Below are 19,454 nucleotides of genomic sequence, written 5' to 3' on the forward strand. Positions count from 1 at the left end.
GAAAAATCCACAATGGAATAAGCAACGTGTGCACATACCCTTAGTCTCTGTCCAGCTTGCAGGATAAACAAGACATAAAAGTTTAAAGGGGTTGTCCACTACATTAAATTAACCCCCAAAGTATCCCCCCAGGCCCCTAATGAATTTTGTAAATACCTCATGTTGCCTATACTGCCTGTGAGTGGCGTTATCGCTGGCCGCTCACAGGCAGCACGTAACCCAGCGCTGATGTCACAAGTGAGGCGTGACTCAGCGCTGGGTCCCCGCAGTGGCTGCTGGGTTGTGGGCGGGGTTACCCCCGGGGTCACACCCAGCATCCACCCAGCATCCACTGCGCGCTTTCTCAATGAATGGGCGCTTGGTGGATGCCGGGTGTGATGCGGGGGGATAATCGCTCCCACAGCCTGGCAGCCAGCGCGGAAGGAGGAAGATGGACCCCCGGCTGCTGCCAGCACTTGTCGGGACGTCAGCGGAAGCAAGAGCCGGCTGCAGCCAGGGGTCATGTGCTGCCTGTGAGCGGCCAGCGATAGCGACGCTCACAGGCAGTATAGGCAACATGAGGTATTTACAAAATTCATTAGGGGCGCCAGGGGGATACATTGGGGGGTTAATTTAAAGTAGTGGACAACCCCTTTAAGAACCTTCATTGCTTTATATATCTGTATGTATATATTCGACCAACAGATTAGACATATCAAATAGTAAATGACATGTGCCAAGACACTCATCAGTCCTCATGCTGTGTCCAGTGTGTCCCTGGTCCTCGGTGCTGCTCCTAGCCTCCTTGGCTGTCAGGCTCCTTCCAGACAGAAGCAGAAGAGTGCAGACAGTGAGCTCAGCTCACAGTCAGAGGCAGAGCAAGCCCCGCTGCGTCCAGGCTTTTGGGGCTGATGACTTCTCTGCAGCAGGGAGCTTTGAAGGAGAGCGCGCTCATCCTGGATTGGGTGGGTAACCTTCCTTCCCCCTCTCCTCCACAAACTGCAGAAGAGTGGTTACATGACTCACTCCCTGCACTCTGATACATGTGAAGTACAAACGCCAGCCCTGACAGTAGCTCCAGGTGGGCCCGCTCTCAAGCACAGTGTTACATCGCATCATCTTCTTCTCATTCAGGTCTCTACAATATCGGATCCTCTCAGTGAAGATCTTCTACAAAAGAAAATATTCTTGATTTACCCATCAAGGATGGGTATGGACAGAGACAAGATGGCGGAGAGAATGTTACACCTCACCCTAGAGATCCTCTTCCGTCTCACTGGAGAGGTGAGAGATTCTGATGACGTCACATTCTATCATTCTTATCTATGGGAATAACATATGGACAGAACTGGAGAGGTGAGGACTCTGGAAATGTCTGTAGTGAGATTTATTAATGTGTCTCTCCATAACCAGGATTACACAGTGGTGAAGAAGACCTCTAGTGATCGCTGTCAGGACCCTGTGTCTGAGGGATCTGGAAGACCCCTGAGCCCAATCACGGGGCCTCCACCTCACCCCCTAATCCGTGAGGATATCAATGACCAGAAGATCCTAGAACTCATCTACAAGATGTTTGAGCTGCTGACTGGAGAGGTGACACTGCTGGGAATGCCTGGACATTATACAGAAACACTATGAAGGGATCGGGGGATGACGGTATCATTGTATGTGTCAGGTTCCTATAAGGTGTCAGGAGGTCGCTGTCTATTTCTCCATGGAGGAGTGGGAGTATTTAGAAGGACACAGCGATCTGTACAAGAACGTCATAATGGAGGTTCCCCAGCCCCTCACATCACCAGGTAATAGGACTAAATACACATGGCCTATAATTATCTGTATGTAGAGAATGAATTCAGTCCCTGTATGTGTTTCCTCCAGATCTATCCAGTAAGAGGACAACACCAGAGAGATGTCCCCGTCCTCTTCTTCCACAGGACTGTAAACAAGAGGATCCCAGTGCTCCTCAGGATCATCAGGTAGATGGAGAGAAGGTGTCAGGAGATCTCCCCTATGATGTGTAGACGGCTGTGAAGGTCTTGTGCTCAGTCTTGTTTTATCCACCAGTGTTATATGTTTTATACCTGTGTAATGAGAACGGTGGAGATGGCAGGATTAGAGCTGATCATAGATGGGACTTCTCCATCTGTCGGTGACTTTTACAATATTTGTTTCAGGGTGAAGATCTGACCCATATTAATACTACAGAGACATATGTAAGAGATGATGAGCGGTGTAAAGAGGAGATTCCCACATATGACTACCCAGGTGAGTAGTAACCACTGAATGTAGAGAAGTCACAGATTCCTCTCAGTCACCGGCTGTGGTTGCTTTATCGGTGGTGTAGTCCGGCCGTATTACCATGATCACCATTTTGCCTCTAGTACCACAACATTCTCCTCCACCCAAAACTGTTCATTGATTTTGGACATTGAAATCCCTTTTCTATAGAACTTACAACCTGGTAGATCCACCTACCCCCTGGGATTAGGAGACGCTGACTGTTCCCTGCCCAGATCTGTAACTAAATCCAAATGACAGCGTACGTAGAATGTGCTGACAAGATAGAAAATCACTTGTAGAAAAATCTTATGCTGGGCCTGTAAGAGAAAGCGGAGGGTAATGATGCTGTTGGCTTCCTAGATCCCTGAGATCTTATCGGATGAATCTTCTCTCCCTTCTGTGCTGCTGAATGTCTCATGGTCCCTACAAGACCAGGTCCAGTCTTTCTGGCCAAACATCTCTTTTATGATCCACAACAGTAAATGTGCAGTGAGGCCAAGTGTGAATTTCTGTACAATAACAGCAGAGTTTCCCTTTATCCTGACTTTCCAATTTGTATTAAAACTACCGTATTTTTCGGACTACAAGACACACTTTTATCCTTCAAAAATGTGGAGGAAAATGGGGGGTGCGTCTTATAGTCCGGATGTACCGGCTCTGGCTTTGGTGTGGAGGTGAGGGAACTGCATCAGCGGAGCAGCGGGTCACAGGAGGCTGGAGCCGGTGACTGCGGCTAAATCTTGTTCCCGCTGCTAAAGAGAAATGAATATTCACTGCATTACACGCCCATGGGCTTGGAGGGCAATGAATATTCATTTCTCTTTAATAATAGTATCTTGAGATGATTAGCCCCTAACCCCGGTCCTGGTATGCATGGCCCCATCCTTATAATTGGCCCCCACCCCCGTCCCCATCCTGGTATGCATGGTCCCATCAGAAAACATTAAAAAACAAATCATTACACTTACTTACCCCGCGCTCCCTCGCAGCGTCCTGCTCCGGTGCCAGCAACTGCTATATGCTTGTAAGCAGCGCATGGCAGGGACGTGCACGCAAAGGGCAGTGAGTATTCATTGCTCTTCAGTAGCGCGCAGTGTCAGCCACCGGCTTCCTGCTGCTACCGGCGGTCACGTGTGCCGCTACTTAAGAGAAATGAATATTCATGAATGCTCACTGTTCTCAGCGCTGCTTACAAGCAAATAGCAGATGCTGGCACCAGAGGTAAGCGTAATGGTTTGGTTTTTTTTTTAATGTTTTGTGATGGGCCATGCACACCAGGATAGGAATGGGGGTGGGGGCTTCTTATAAGGATGGGGCCCTACATACCAGGACGAAATAAGTCACTGAATACCAGGACGAGATGGGGTCCATGCATACCAGGATAAGGTTGGGGCCATGCTTTCCAGGATAGCGATGAGGTGCCATGCATACTAGGTTGAGATGGGGCCCTGCATACCAGGATGAGATGGGGCCATGCCTACTAGGACAAGATGGGGACCCTGCATACCAGGATTGGGATGGGACCATGCATACTAGAACGAGATGGGGACCCTGCATACAAGGATAGGGATGGGACCATGCATACTAGAACGAGATGGGGACCCTGCATACAAGGATAGGGATGGGACCATGCATACCAGGACAAGATGGGAGCTCTGCATACCAGGATAGGGATGGGATCATGCATACCAGGACAAGATGGGGACCCTGCATACCAGGATTGGGATGAGGCCATGCATACCAGGATAGAGATGAGTGGGCCATGTGTATCAGAATGGGTATGAGGGGACCATATATACCAGGATAGGGGATATTAAGTACAGAATTGACCACATTTTTTGCTTCAATTTTTTTTCCTAATTTCATTCTCTAAAACCTAGGTGCGTCTTATGGTCCAAAAAATACAGTAATTTCAAGGAGGATTGTGATAATCTCCAGGACAAACATTCCACCTGTGCCATGATAGATCTCTAAGCTGTGTGTGGCTGATGGCTGTAATATACATTTATTCCCGCCTGCAGGAGATGTGTTGGCTCCAGCCCTGGTGTCATAGATTTACTAAACGTCATGAATTCCAATATGTTTTCCATCCTAAGGAATTCAGATAACTGCACAATCTCTCCTGAAATGGGGGCGCTAATACTTTCTCTACTCCTCCGGTCAGGATTCATAGTGGCTGCAATGGTCCACCATAAATGAGTGCAACTCGTTTAGTGTTCTCCCCTTGTACATACGTTGTTGGGGATGTAACATATTTTTTTATTCTGTGTCTTTTTTTTATAACCTGTTCATTCTGTATGATAGTTTGATTGTGGTGGGATCGGCCTTCCTGCCTAATGTGAGTCTGTAACTCCCTGATAGTCTTGAAAAAAATCTCTCCATTGCCTCTTCCAAATGCCTAAGATCTAAATTTAAAGGGATCCTGTCAGCCGGATTGTGCACAGTAACCTACAGACACTGTCAGGTCAGCGTCGTTATACTGATTACAGTGATACCTGGTGATGAAATCCGTCTTGTGGTTTATGTTTAATCTGTATTTGTAGTCTTCAGTTAATGAGATTCTCGTGCTCTGGGGCGGGGCTGTGGGCGGAGCTTTATATGATGGTCTGTTTACATATGCATCTGTATTGGCTTATGACAGGTCGCTGACCCCTCACTGACCTGCCCACATTATTACATAATGCATATAATAGTGTTGATATTATTGGTGATTATGCCTATAATATTGTGGCTATTGTGAGGCTTAGAAAAAAGAAATTACAAATGACACTGGCGGCGCCTGGCCAGTAGCATCTATCTCTTACTTATAGATGGTACTGCGCAGGCGCCACCATCGCCGGTGACATTTTTCTGGATGTAATTTTTTATGTAAAATAGGGGGCAGGTCACTGAAGGGTCAGTGTCATAAGCCAATACAGATGAATATATACGCAGAGCACCACATAAGGCCCCTCCCACAGCCCAACCCACAGCCACTCCCACAATCCCACCCCGAAGCACAAGAATCTCATTAACTGAAAACTACAAATACAGATTAAACAATAACCAGCCCGCAGCTGCCCAGAAAACCCAGAAATTCCGACACTTTGCCCGGCTCTTCCTACTTACCCTGTGTTTTGTTTTATCTCTAATAAAAGACTTTATTCTGGCTGTGATTTATTTACCATATATCTATAGGATTAGTAATGGATAGGTGTCTTACTCTCCATTACTAAGCCGTGGGCTTGATGTCACCTGACAATACAACCCCACAAATATGAAGCCCACTTGCCATCACTACAGGGCAAGTGGGAAGAGCCGGGCAAAGCACCAGAATAGGCGCATTTAATAGATTTTCCTTTTCTGGGCAGCTGCAGGCTGCTATTTTTAGGCTGGGGGGTCAATATCTATGGCCCCTTACAAGCCTGAGAATACTAGCCCCCAGTTGTCAGCTTTAGCAAGGCTGGTTGTCAAAAATGGAGGGGAACTCACGCCGTTTTTTTAAATTATTTAATTAATTAAAAAAACTGTTTGGACCCCTCTATTCTTGAAAACCAGCCTTGCCAAAGCTGACAGATGAGGGTTGCAGCCCCCAGTTGTGAGTTTTTCCGGACTGGTTATAGAAAATAAAAGGGAACGCACGCCGTTTTTTCATTCCTTTATTTTGTTATAGCGCAGGCGGCGGGTGAGGAATACTCCCATCATCTGCTCCTGCTGTCATTGTTCTTAGCATCAGGTGTAGGTTGATGGGAGTAATAGTCATCATTCTTACTTTAATATAACTCATTATTCTCCCCGCCGGCAGAGCAGGGGAGAATGATGTGAGCGTCTTCAGCACCCGCTGCCGGGGAACAGCGCTTACTGTAGCGCTTCTTCCCTGTCGGCCGTCCTTGTGGTACTGATGCTGCACTAGGGCGGCACACGGTTGTCACACATGTGCCACAAGTATTACACACATGGACATCTCCGGTACCGGAAATATCAGGACGTGTGAAACCGGCCTTATACACAGTTCTCTTTAAATGCCTAATATTTCTTCTTGAAACTCATCTGACAGAAAATATTGGAGCTTAGGATAGTATAGATTGTGAAGTCTCCGAGACCCATACTCTAATTACACCAGAGAGGTTTCACCACTAGTTACTCATTTAGTACTGATGGAGACTGTGGAGTTTGATCATTTCAGTAGTTCCTAATCAGGCCCCATTATTAACCCCTTCCTGCCATCCGACGTACTATCCCGTCCACGGTACCCGGGCCCGTATGACCGGGGACGGGATAGTACGTCGGGCCCTTTAATGCGATACCGCGACTAAAGTCGCGGTGATCGCATTAAAATTCCGACGCCATCTCACCTTAGAAAAGATGGCGTCGGCATCCCGGGCTGCGATCCCGCCCCCCCGGCATCCAGAGCGCTGTGATTGGCTGTTCAATTCTGAACAGCCAATCGCAGCGTTTCTCATTGTTTCAGCCAATCAGCTTGGCTGAAACAATGATGTCCTAGGCGGGGATCGAGTACCGATGTACTCGATCCTAGAGCCGGTGCCTGGCAACTCCAGGCACCGGCAAAAAGCACCCGGATTGGCGCGATCGCCGATCTGATCGATCGCGCCAATCGCAGTGCACAGCGGCGCTATATCGCCGCTGTGCCCTGCCAGTACCGGCCAGGATCGGTGCTATATTAGCACCGATCATGCTGGAGCCTGATGCAGGCCCAGTAGGGCCTGCAGGAGTTGGCTGGCGCGATCGATTAGATCGGCGATCGCGCCAACCACAGGGCACAGCTGCGGTCACCATGTGACCGCTCTGTGCCCTGCTGGTGACCTGGGCATGACCTGCCTAGTAATCGGAGCTGTGAGCTCCGATTCTAGGCAGTTGCCATGGTCACCAGGCAGATCAGGGATTGGTGGGATCGATGTAATCATTCGATCCCACCAATGACAGGTCACAGCAGCGATGTGACCGCTCTGTGACCTGCCCCCTGACCTGTCTGACCTGTCTGCAGGGGTCCTCACTCTAGCTGAGGATTCCTGCAGAGAAGTCGGACGCAGCAAGAGCTCCTGTGCTGGGTATTGTGGTGCCACAGCTTGTAGCATCACAATCCCTGCAGAAGAAAGAAGAAGAAGAAGAAAGAAAACTACAATTGTAAGTGTTAATTGATCCCTGATCCCCTGCCCAATCTATCTTCACCCCCCCAATCTATCTTCATCCCCCCATCCCCCCTCCACCCCCCCTCTTACCCCCCTTTTACCCCCCTCCACCCCACTTTTGCGTCACCTCCGTGCGCAGCCGGCGAGCGTTGATCGGTGACGCAGTTCACCGATCAACACTCGCGCTCGCTTTTTTTTCCTTAGCCCCCTTTGCGCCACTTCCGTTCACACATTCCGCAGCCGCAAAAGTTGGATAAGTGACACACGTCACTTATCCAAGCTTGTGCCTGCCGTTTTTCATTTTTTTCACCCCCCTTTGTGCCACCTAACTACAACCCTAACTGTTGATCCCTGCCCAATCTATCTTCATCCACCCCAATCCCCCCATCCCCCTTCCCCCTATTTTTACCCCCCTCCACCCCACTTTTGCGCCACCTCCGTGCGCAGCTGCCGAGCGTTGATTGGTGACGAGGTTCACCGATCAACACTTGAGCTCGTTTTTTTTTCCTTAGCCCCTTTTGCGCCACTTCCGTACACACATCCCGCAGCCGCAAAAGTTGGATAAGTGACACACGTCACTTATCCAAGCTTGTGCCTGCCGCTTTTCATTTTTTTCACCCCCCTTTGTGCCACCTAACTACAACCCTAACTGTTGATCCCTGCCCAATCTCTCTTCTTCCACCCCAATCCCCCCATCCCCCTTCCCCCTATTTTTACCCCCCTCCACCCCACTTTTGCGCCACCTCCGTGCGCAGCCGCCGAGCGTTGATTGGTGACGCAGTTCACCGATCAACACTTGAGCTCGCTTTTTTTTCCTTAGCCCCTCCGTACACACATCCCGCAGCTGCGAAACTTGGATAAGTGACACAGTTCACTTATCAGAGTTTGCCGTTTTCCTTTTTTTTTTTTTTTCCACCCCCCCCTTGCGCCACCCCGTGCGCACATCCAGCAGCCTAGTTTTGATAAGTGACACTTATCAGCTAGGGCCTGCTGTTTTATACTTTTTTCCACAGCTTTTTCTTTACAGAAAGTTTACACCAATCACTCCCCCCCCCCCCCCCCCCCTCACGTACACATACAGTTTTCAATAAAGTGTACACCCAAGCACCATATTTACACAAAAATGTCATCAAATTCATCCCAACAGCGCTATTCAGTGGAGGAGGCATATGCTTTACTTGCCTCCGAAACTGATAGCGATTTGGATGACGATCCGACTTTTCTTTATTTTTCGGATTCTTCATCCTCTTCTTCTTCCTCTTCTCCCTCCTCATCTTCCTCCTCGGGTCCTGCGGAACCGCCACGCAGACGCTCCAGGACAGAAGATGAGGCAGCGCCCACCATGCCCGCAGCTGACCCAGTGCTCCCCGTATGGACCTCGCCCCCCGAAAATTACGAGCCACTGATTCCTGATTTTGTGGCAGAATCAGGAATCAAGTTTGACACCACCGGCCTCACAGAAATTGACTTTTTCAAAGTCTTTTTCTCTGAGGATTTTGTTAACCTCATGGTGGAGCAAACTAATTTGTACGCTCGTCAATTTTTGGAGCAAAACCCGCGTTCAACATTTTCAAACTGGTCTCCTGTAGACGCAGTTGAAATGACGCAGTTTTGGGGCCTGGTCCTCCATATGGGGATACTGAAGAAACCGGAAATTCGGCAATATTGGAGTGTTGATATTTTATACAACACTCCAGTGTTCCGAATGGTCATGGCCCGGACGCGTTTTGAGGCCATCCACAAGTTTCTGCATTATACTGATAATGCAGCGTGTCCCGCACAAGATGACCCCAACTTTGACCGTCTGTTCAAAGTTCGGCCGGTCATCGAACACTTCAACAAAAAGTTTGCTGAAGTGTACGTGCCCCAAAGGGACATCTGCGTGGATGAGTCCTTGGTTCACTTCAAGGGAAGGCTGCGATTCCGTCCCAGTAAGAGGGCCAGGTACGGAATCAAACTCTATAAGTTGTGTGAGAGTACCTCAGGGTACACCCACAAGTTTAGAGTTTACGAAGGGAAGGACACCCGGATTGAACCCCCTGAGTGTCCTCCTTTCCTGGGAGTGAGTGGGAAAATTGTGTGGGATTTGGTGCACCCACTGCTGGATAAAGGTTATCACCTCTACACTGATAACTTTTATACCAGCATCCCACTCTACAAATCCCTCTCTGAGCGACGTACCGCAGCCTGCGGTACTGTCCGCAAAAATCAGAGAGGCCTCCTGAAGACGCTACTTGGGCAGATGCTCCAAAAAGGTGAGAGCAGAGCCCAATGTAGCGACCACCTGCTGGTGGTCAAGTACAAGGACAAGAGAGATGTCCATCTCTTGACCACCATACACGGTGATGGCAGTACCCTCTGCACTGTACGGGGTACCTCTACACAGGTCCTCAAACCGACATGTGTAGTGGGGTACAACAAAAAAATGGGGGGAGTTGATCTCTCCGATCAACTCCTCCAACCGTACAATGCATTGAGGAAGGCCAAGGTGTGGTACAAAAAGCTGGCCGTGCACATCGTCCAAATGGCAATGCTCAACGCATTCCTGCTGTCACAATGTGCATGCCCCAGCGATACGGCGTACCTTCATTTCCAGGAGGTAGTGGTTAAGGCCATGATGTTTGGCGCTCAGGAAGGAGCGGGCCCCAGTACTTCAGGAACTGAAGGTGCTCGTATTGTCCCAGGTCAGCATTTTCCGGGGGTGGTCCCGCCAACCCCAAGAAAAGGTAAGCCGCAAAAAAGGTGTCGAGTGTGTTACAAAAAAGGAATACGCAGGGACACCACTTACCAGTGCGACACCTGCCCCGAAAAACCTGGCCTGTGCATGAAGGATTGCTTCAAATTGTACCACACCTCCATGCACTACTAATTTACATTAGATTAGTTGGGGGCACATCTAGATTTGTTCATTGGGGGTCTAGTATCCAAAATGATGTCATATGTGGGTTTTTTTCCTGTTTAGGCACATCAGGGACTCTGCAAATGGAACATGACGCCAGCAGACCATCAAAGTCTGCATTCCAAAACAACACTACTTCCCTTTCGAGCCCCAACGTGTGCCTAAACAGTTTTTTCCCACATGTGGGGTACCAGAGTACCCAGGACAAATTGGACAACGACTTTTGGGGTCCAATTTCTCCTGTTACTCTTGGGAAAATTAAAAATTGGGGACTAAATGATCATTTATGTGGGAACAAAACAGGATTTTATATTTTCACGCCTGGGCATTATAATCTTTAGTGAAACACTTGGGGGTTCAAAGTGCTCACCACACATCTAGATAAGTTCCTTAGGGGGTCTAGTTTCCAAAATGGGGTCACTTATGGGGGGTTTCTACTGTTTAGGAACATCAAGGGCTCTGCAAATGGAACATGACGCCCGCAGACCATTCCATCAAAGTCTGCTTTCCAAAACGTCATTACTTCCCTTTCGAGCCCTGACGTGTGCCCAAACAGTAGTTTTCTCCCACATGTGGGGTATCAGGGTACTCAGGACAAATTGGACAACAACTTTTGGGGTCCAATTTCTCCTGTTACTCTTGGGAAAATTTAAAAATTGGGGACTAAATGATCATTTATGTGGGAACAAAACAGGATTTTATATTTTCACGCCCGGGTGTTATAAACTTCTGTGAAGCCCTTGGGGGTTCAAAGTGCTCACCACACATCTAGATAAGTTCCTTAGGGGGTCTAGTTTCCAAAATGGGGTCACTTGTGGGGGGTTTCCACTGTTTAGGCACATCAGATGCTCGTCAAACGTGACATGGCGTCCGATCTCAATTCCAGCCAATTTTAGGTTGAAAAAGTCAAACGGGGCTCCTTCCCTTGTGAGCCCTGCCATGTGCCTAAACAGTGGTTCCCCCCCACATATTGGGTATCAGCATACTCAGGACAAATTTGACAAGAACCTTTGGGGTCCAATTTCTCCTGTTACCCTTGGGAAAACAAAATATTGGGGACTAAATGATCATGTTTGTGGAAAAAATATGATTTTTTATTTTCACGCCCGGGTGTTATAAACTTCTGTGAAGCCCTTGGGGGTTCAAAGTGGTCACCACACATCTAGATAAGTTCCTTAGGGGGTCTAGTTTCCAAAAGGGGGCCACTTGTGGGGGGTTTCCACTGTTTAGGCACATCAGACGCTTGTCAAACGCGACATGGCGTCCGATCTCAATTCCAGCCAATTTTAGGTTGAAAAAGTCAAACGGGGCTCCTTCCCTTCTGAGCCCTGCCATGTGCCCAAACAGTGGTTCATCCCCACATATTGGGTATCAGCGTACTCAGGACAAATTTGACAAGAACCTTTGGGGTCCAATTTCTGCTGTTACCCTTGGGAAAACAAAATATTGGGGACTAAATGATCATGTTTGTGGAAAAAATATGATTTTTTATTTTCACTCCCGGGTGTTATAAACTTCTGTGAAGCCCTTGGGGGTTCAAAGTGGTCACCACACATCTAGATAAGTTCCTTAGGGGGTCTAGTTTCCAAAATGGGGTCACTTGTGGGGGGTTTCCACTGTTTAGGCACATCAGACGCTCGTCAAACGTGACATGGCGTCCGATCTCACTTCCAGCCAATTCTAGGTTGAAAAAGTCAAACGGGGCTCCTTCCCTTCTGAGCCCTGCCATGTGCCTAAACAGTGGTTCCCCCCCACATATTGGGTATCAGCGTACTCAGGACAAATTTGACAACAACCTTTGGGGTCCAATTTCTCCTGTTACCCTTGGGAAAACAAAATATTGGGGACTAAATGATCATGTTTGTGGAAAAAATATGATTTTTTATTTTCACGCCTGGGTGTTATAAACTTCTGTGAAGCCCTTGGGGGTTCAAAGTGGTCACCACACATCTAGATAAGTTCCTTAGGGGGTCTAGTTTCCAAAATGGGGTCACTTGTGGGGGGTTTCCACTGTTTAGGCACATCAGACACTCGTCAAACGCGACATGGCGTCCGATCTCAATTCCAGCCAATTTTAGATTGAAAAAGTCAAACGGGGCTCCTTCCCTTCTGAGCCCTGCCATGTGCCCAAACAGTGGTTCCTCCCCACATATTGGGTATCAGCGTACTCAGGACAAATTTGACAACAACCTTTGGGGTCCAATTTCTCCTGTTACCCTTGGGAAAACAAAATATTGGGGACTAAATGATCATGTTTGTGGAAAAAATATGATTTTTTATTTTCACTCCCGGGTGTTATAAACTTCTGTGAAGCCCTTGGGGGTTCAAAGTGGTCACCACACATCTAGATAAGTTCCTTAGGGGGTCTAGTTTCCAAAATGGGGTCACTTGTGGGGGGTTTCCACTGTTTAGGCACATCAGACACTCGTCAAACGCGACATGGCGTCCGATCTCAATTCCAGCCAATTTTAGGTTGAAAAAGTCAAACGGGGCTCCTTCCCTTCTGAGCCCTGCCTTGTGCCCAAACAGTGGTTCCCCCCATATATTGGGTATCAGCGTACTCAGGACAAATTTGACAACAACCTTTGGGGTCCAATTTCTCCTGTTACCCTTGGGAAAACAAAATATTGGGGACTAAATGATCATGTTTGTGGAAAAAATATGATTTTTTATTTTCACTCCCGGGTGTTATAAACTTCTGTGAAGCCCTTGGGGGTTCAAAGTGGTCACCACACATCTAGATAAGTTCCTTAGGGGGTCTAGTTTCCAAAATGGGGTCACTTGTGGGGGGTTTCCACTGTTTAGGCACATCAGACGCTCGTCAAACGTGACATGGCGTCCGATCTCAATTCCAGCCAATTTTAGGTTGAAAAAGTCAAACGGGGCTCCTTCCCTTCTGAGCCCTGCCATGTGCCTAAACAGTGGTTCCCCCCCACATATTGGGTATCAGCGTACTCAGGACAAATTTGACAACAACCTTTGGGGTCCAATTTCTCCTGTTACCCTTGGGAAAACAAAATATTGGGGACTAAATGATCATGTTTGTGGAAAAAATATGATTTTTTATTTTCACGCCTGGGTGTTATAAACTTCTGTGAAGCCCTTGGGGGTTCAAAGTGGTCACCACACATCTAGATAAGTTCCTTAGGGGGTCTAGTTTCCAAAATGGGGTCACTTGTGGGGGGTTTCCACTGTTTAGGCACATCAGACACTCGTCAAACGCGACATGGCGTCCGATCTCAATTCCAGCCAATTTTAGGTTGAAAAAGTCAAACGGGGCTCCTTCCCTTCTGAGCCCTGCCTTGTGCCCAAACAGTGGTTCCCCCCATATATTGGGTATCAGCGTACTCAGGACAAATTTGACGACAACTTTTGGGGTCCAATTTCTCCTGTTACCCTTGGGAAAACAAAATATTGGGGACTAAATGATCATGTTTGTGGAAAAAATATGATTTTTTATTTTCACGCCTGGGTGTTATAAACTTCTGTGAAGCCCTTGGGGGTTCAAAGTGGTCACCACACATCTAGATAAGTTCCTTAGGGGGTCTAGTTTCCAAAATGGGGTCACTTGTGGGGGGTTTCCACTGTTTAGGCACATCAGACACTCGTCAAATGCGACATGGCGTCCGATCTCAATTCCAGCCAATTTTAGGTTGAAAAAGTCAAACGGGGCTCCTTCCCTTCTGAGCCCTGCCTTGTGCCCAAACAGTGGTTCCCCCCCATATATTGGGTATCAGCGTACTCAGGACAAATTTGACAACAACTTTTGGGGTCCAATTTCTCCTGTTACCCTTGGGAAAATAAAAAAATTGTTGCTAAAATATTATTTTTGTGACTAAAAAGTTAAATGTTCATTTTTTCCTTCCACGTTGCTTCTGCTCCTGTGAAGCACCTGAAGGGTTAATAATCTTCTTGAATGTAGTTTTGAGTAGCTTCAGGGGTGCAGTTTTTAGAATGGTGTCACTTTTGGGTATTTTCTGCCATATAGACCCCTCAAAGTGACTTCAAATGTGAGGTGGTCCCTAGAAAAAATGGTTTTGTAAGTTTTGTTGTAAAAATTAGAAATCGCTTGTCAAATTTTAACCCTTATAACTTCCTAACAAAAAAAAATGTTGTTTCCCAAATTGTGCTGGTGTAAAGTAGACATGTGGGAAATGTTATTTAGTAACTATTTTGTGTCACATATTTCTCTGTTTTAAGGGCATACAAATTCAAAGTTTGAAAATTGCAAAATTTTCAAAATTTTTGCCATATTTCTGTTTTTCTCATAAATAAACGCAAGTTATAGCGAAAATTTTTTACCACTAAAGTGAAGTACAATATGTCACGAGAAAACAATCTCAGAATCGCCTAGATCCGTTGAAGCGTTCCAGAGTTATAACCTCATAAAGGGACAGTGGTCAGAATTGTAAAAATTGGCCCGGTCATGAACGTGCAAACCACCCTTGGGGGTGAAGGGGTTAATATCTGACGTGTGTCACTTTATGTGGTGATAAATTCTTCACAAAGGATAATAGAAAACAACTGGATCTTACAAATTATTTTCCAGCTTCGCACTATACCCTACATACGATTGTACACTACTGTCTGGGCACATGGCAGTGTTCAGAAGGGAAGGAGCGCCATTTAGCTATTTGAATGAAGATCTAGCTGGAATAGTTTGCAGACACAATGTATTGGGAGCACTGTTCATGGTCACCTGGCAGCTCAAAAGAAGTCCACCATGAACATGCTTGGCTCTATCTTCTCTGCTTTCCATATCCCAAGGATTGCCTTGCTCATCGCCCTTTAATACCATTACATGAATCTGGACTTACACTGGGACCCCTAGGCTTGGACCATGGTGTTACCTGCTATTCTGTGCTGTTAGATGGCAAGAAGAATAGTCAGATAGCTGGGTTAGAACCAGAAGGACAGAATACAGAATCAGAAGACACAAGAGTAGTCAATAAACGGGCCACGGTCACAGCAGGAAACAAATACACAAGCCGCAAGCTGAGCACAGAGGACTCAACCAGAGGAGAACAGCGCTGTATCTGGCAGATTCCGGCCATGTGCTTTGCGCTTTAGTAAGGTGTGGTACTTTCCAATTGGCTGAAGTAGGGAGCAGATTACTCCAGCTGGACAGCAGGAACAGATCCCAGATGAGATTGGACACACCATATGCAGAAGCCCTAACTAGTGTTGAGCGATACCTTCCGATATCGGGAAATATAGGATCGGATTGGATCGTACCGATACCCCAAAAATATCGGGTATCGCCGATTCAGATACCGGAAACCCATGCAAGTCAATGGGGCACAAATATCGGAATGAAAATAAACCCTTTCTTTCCTTGCACATCCAGTTCGGGAGGGGGGAAGAGTGTGGGCGGAGGCTGTGCGTGTGTGTGTGTGTGCAGGCGGGGTCTGTGCGGGCCTGCCGGAGGTCTGTGCGGGCCTGCCGGGGGTCTGTGTGGGCCTGTAGGGGGTCTGTACGGGCCTGCCGGGGGTCTGTGCGGGCCTGTAGGTTGTGTGTGTGGGCCTGTCGGTTGTGTGTGTGTGCAGGCATCGTCCGATGGGACTACAAGTCCCATCGGGTGATGCCTGCTACAATGATAGTGATTGACACATTAGCCAATGATGGGACAGTAGTAGTCCCATCATCCGGCTAATGTGTTGAATGTAAAAAAAAAAAAAAAGCATACATACTACATATATACTACATTCATACAACATGCTACATACATACAACATACATACTACATACAATACATTCATACAATACATTCACATAGACATACAGTACATACAGTTGTGGCCAAAAGTATTGACACCCCTGCAATTCTGTCAGATAATACTCAGTTTCTTCCTGAAAATGATTGCAAACACAAATTCTTTGATATTATTATCTTCATTTAATTTGTCTTAAATGAAAAAACACAAAAAGAATTGTCCTAAAGCCAAATTGGATATAATTCCACACCAAACATAAAAAAGAGGGTGGACAAAAGTATTGGCACTGTTCGAAAAATCATGTGATGCTTCTCTAATTTGTGTAATTAACAGCACCTGTAACTTACCTGTGGCACCTAACAGGTGTTGGCAATAACTAAATCACACTTGCAGCCAGTTGACATGGATTAAAGTTGACTCAACCTCTGTCCTGTGTCCTTGTGTGTACATTGAGCATGGAGAAAAGAAAGAAGACCAAAGAACTGTCTGAGGACTTGAGAAACCAAATTGTGAGGAAGCATGAGCAATCTCAAGGCTACAAGTCCATCTCCAAAGACCTGAGTGTTCCTGTGTCTACCGTGCGCAGTGAACTGTATAACAGAGTACATACTCACCATCACTTGTCACTTTGATCCCCGAAGCCAGTGTCATCTATAAAAAATATTAAAATAACAAACAACCAATATACTCCCTGGTCCGCAGAAATCCACGAGTGTCCCACGACGATCTCCCGTGGAGAGCAGCAGCATCAGCTGATGCGACTGCCCTCTAGGGGCTCCAGGAATACAATGACGGGAGGTAGGCATTCCTCCGCCACTGTAAAAAAAATAGTCCCTAGTCTCACTTTTGGCATTGCTGTGTGAGAAAGTTCCCACGCAGCTTTTGCCATAAAGTGAGACTAGTGAACTATAGTAACCTCTCAGTGATGCACTGCAGGAGATCGTCGTGGGACACTAGTGGATTTCTGCGGATCACAGAGTATATTGGTTGTTTGTTATTTTAATATTTTTTACAGATGACACTGGCTTCGGGGATCAAAGTGACAAGTGATGGTGAGTATGTACTCTATGTTATATGTACTGTATGTCTATATGTATGTATTGTATGTTGTATGAATGAAGTATATATGTAGTAAGTATGTATTATGTAGTATGTATGTTGTATGAATGTAGTATGTATGGTTGTATGAATGTAGTATATATGTAGTATGTATGTTGTATGAATGTAGTATGTATGTATGTTGTATGAATGTTGTGTGTATATATGTAGTATGAATGTTGTGTGTATATATGTAGTATGTATGAATGTAGTATATATGTAGTATGTTGTATGAATGTAGTATGTATGTTGTATGAATGTTGTGTATATATGTAGTATGTATGTATGTTGTATGAATGTATTATATATGTAGTAAGTATGTATGTTGTATGAATGTAGTATATATAGTATGTATGAATGTAGTATGTATGCATGTTGTATGTATGTAGTATGTATAGTTTTTTTTTTTTTTTACATTCAACACATTAGCCGGATGATGGGACTACTACTGTCTCATCATTGGCTAATGTGTCAATCACTGTCATTGTAGCAGGCATAGCCCGATGGGACTTGCAGTCCCATCGGATGATGCCTGCACACACACACAACCCCCGGCAGGCCCGCACAGACCCCCGGCAGGCCCGCACAAACCGCGCATCATGATGACATCATTTCAGCAGTCAATCACAGCCATGCCATTAGTTAACATGGCTAACACAACTGGCTCATGTATTATGGGAACTTCCGATTCCGGTATTCGATAGTGTAAAAATATCGGAACTCCGATAAAGCGAATATCAGCCGATACCCGATATTTGCAGTATCGGAATGCTCAACACTAGACCTAACATAACTAAATGACAGAAAACCAGAACAATCGAAATCCCCATAAAGTGATTCTATTTTATAAATTAATTCACTGAGGGTTATAATCCTTAGGAGGAGTGAATATTTTGACTCCACAGCCACTTTCTGCAAATTAACACGCAGTGGATGTTGGAGAGTGAAAATTACACATTTTCCATTTTATTACCCACCACATAGTGCCCAGATTGTGCTCCAGGAGACACACACCGCAAATTAAGTGGATTCTTCTCACTATAATATTACTAAATACAGGGATCCTAAATAGAGTTGAGCGACTTTTGGTTTTTTAGGGTCGCGTTTCGTGAAACCCGACTTTTCCAAAAGTCGGGTCGAGCAAGATCGTCCGATGATAGGGAAAAGTCGGGGTCGTCACGAAACCCAATGTAAGTCAATGGGGAATAAAAGTCGGCAGTGAGAGGAGTACAGGAAACACACCAACAGTGCCCATTTGAATGCCAAAAGCATCAATTCTTCTTACTTAAGCTTGTCAACCTTAATTAACTTCATAATACAAGTTATGCACTGAAAAATGGGGGTTATTTGCCTACAGTTGTGGGGGGAGGGCTGGCTCCAGGTTTTCATGTGCCCTGGGAGAAAGAGCGCCCCTTTAACACATACCACAACTCATCATGCTCCGATACGGCAGAGAAATAGCGGTATATAGTACAATGAAAAATACTTCACTTTTTACATCTCATGACGAGGCCCATCTATTTCTCCATACAGAATCATTGGTCCCATATAATGTTTGAAACAGTATATGATGAGCTCCACATAATGCTACAGTATATGTTGGTCCCCATGGATGAAGCTCCACTGTCTTATGGGCCCAAATAATGCTCCAAACATAATGGGCCCCATTTCTAATGCTCTAGTGTATAATGGGCCCTGTAAATGCTGCTCCAGTGTCTGATGTCCACCTTTGGAATGTTCCAGTGTATGGTGGGCCCCATCTATCATTCTCCAGAGTATAGTGCTCCCCAAAAATTGCTGTCCCAACATTGAAAACAATCAAATAAGTCTCCTCGCTAGGGAATCCCTGTACTTGTCTGGACTCCTCGTCGTCCCCATCTTCCATCTCACTGCACAGTATTTCAACTTTGCAAGTGCTGTGATCCTGAGCAAGCAGGGGGGGCCCACTCGTTGGCGACGGCACTGGCACAGAGCCCCTGATAGTACGGTGGTGTGTCTGATGGCGGGTGGGCCGAACCTGCACTTTCATCTTCAGCTTCCTCTTTGTCACCGTGTAAGATGGAACTGTATATGGGAAGGGTAACCTGAGTTTCATCAGGGTCAGATTCAGGCCGTGTAGCGTGCGAGGGGAATGTAGTGGTCTGGGTCAATGTACCAGCAGATTCATCGAGCAGTGGCTGGGCATCAGTGCACTTGTGTCGCCCCCAGGAGTACGGTCGCCACAGTGGCATTACCTTCTTCCTAGGGAGTGTGATGTCATGCTTGGGAGCAACGAACGATCTCTCTAGCAGGTTAACTGATTGGGCGGCGTTATTCCCACGAGTCATGACCCTCCAAACAGCGTTCATGAAGGCA

The 19,454-nt window shown here is 46.5% G+C and overlaps 1 protein-coding gene across 1 annotated transcript in view; it reads left to right on the plus strand.

The window, feature by feature from the left end:
• The first annotated feature begins 598 nt into the window (after positions 1-598).
• The window catches only part of LOC141075490 (uncharacterized), a 28,751-nt gene continuing 9,895 nt past the window's right edge, over positions 599-19,454 (plus strand). The window contains exons 1-4 of the mRNA XM_073562578.1: positions 599-944; positions 1,114-1,263; positions 1,393-1,572; positions 1,655-1,778. Coding sequence (XP_073418679.1) covers positions 891-944; positions 1,114-1,263; positions 1,393-1,572; positions 1,655-1,778 — 508 coding nt within the window. The 5' untranslated portion in view covers positions 599-890. The remainder of the gene's footprint in view (positions 945-1,113; positions 1,264-1,392; positions 1,573-1,654; positions 1,779-19,454) is intronic.

This window comes from Dendrobates tinctorius, unplaced genomic scaffold, assembly GCF_039654945.1.
Source record: "Dendrobates tinctorius isolate UK_male_01 unplaced genomic scaffold, ASM3965494v1 ptg000358l, whole genome shotgun sequence".
Classification (NCBI taxonomy): Eukaryota; Metazoa; Chordata; class Amphibia; order Anura; family Dendrobatidae; genus Dendrobates; species Dendrobates tinctorius.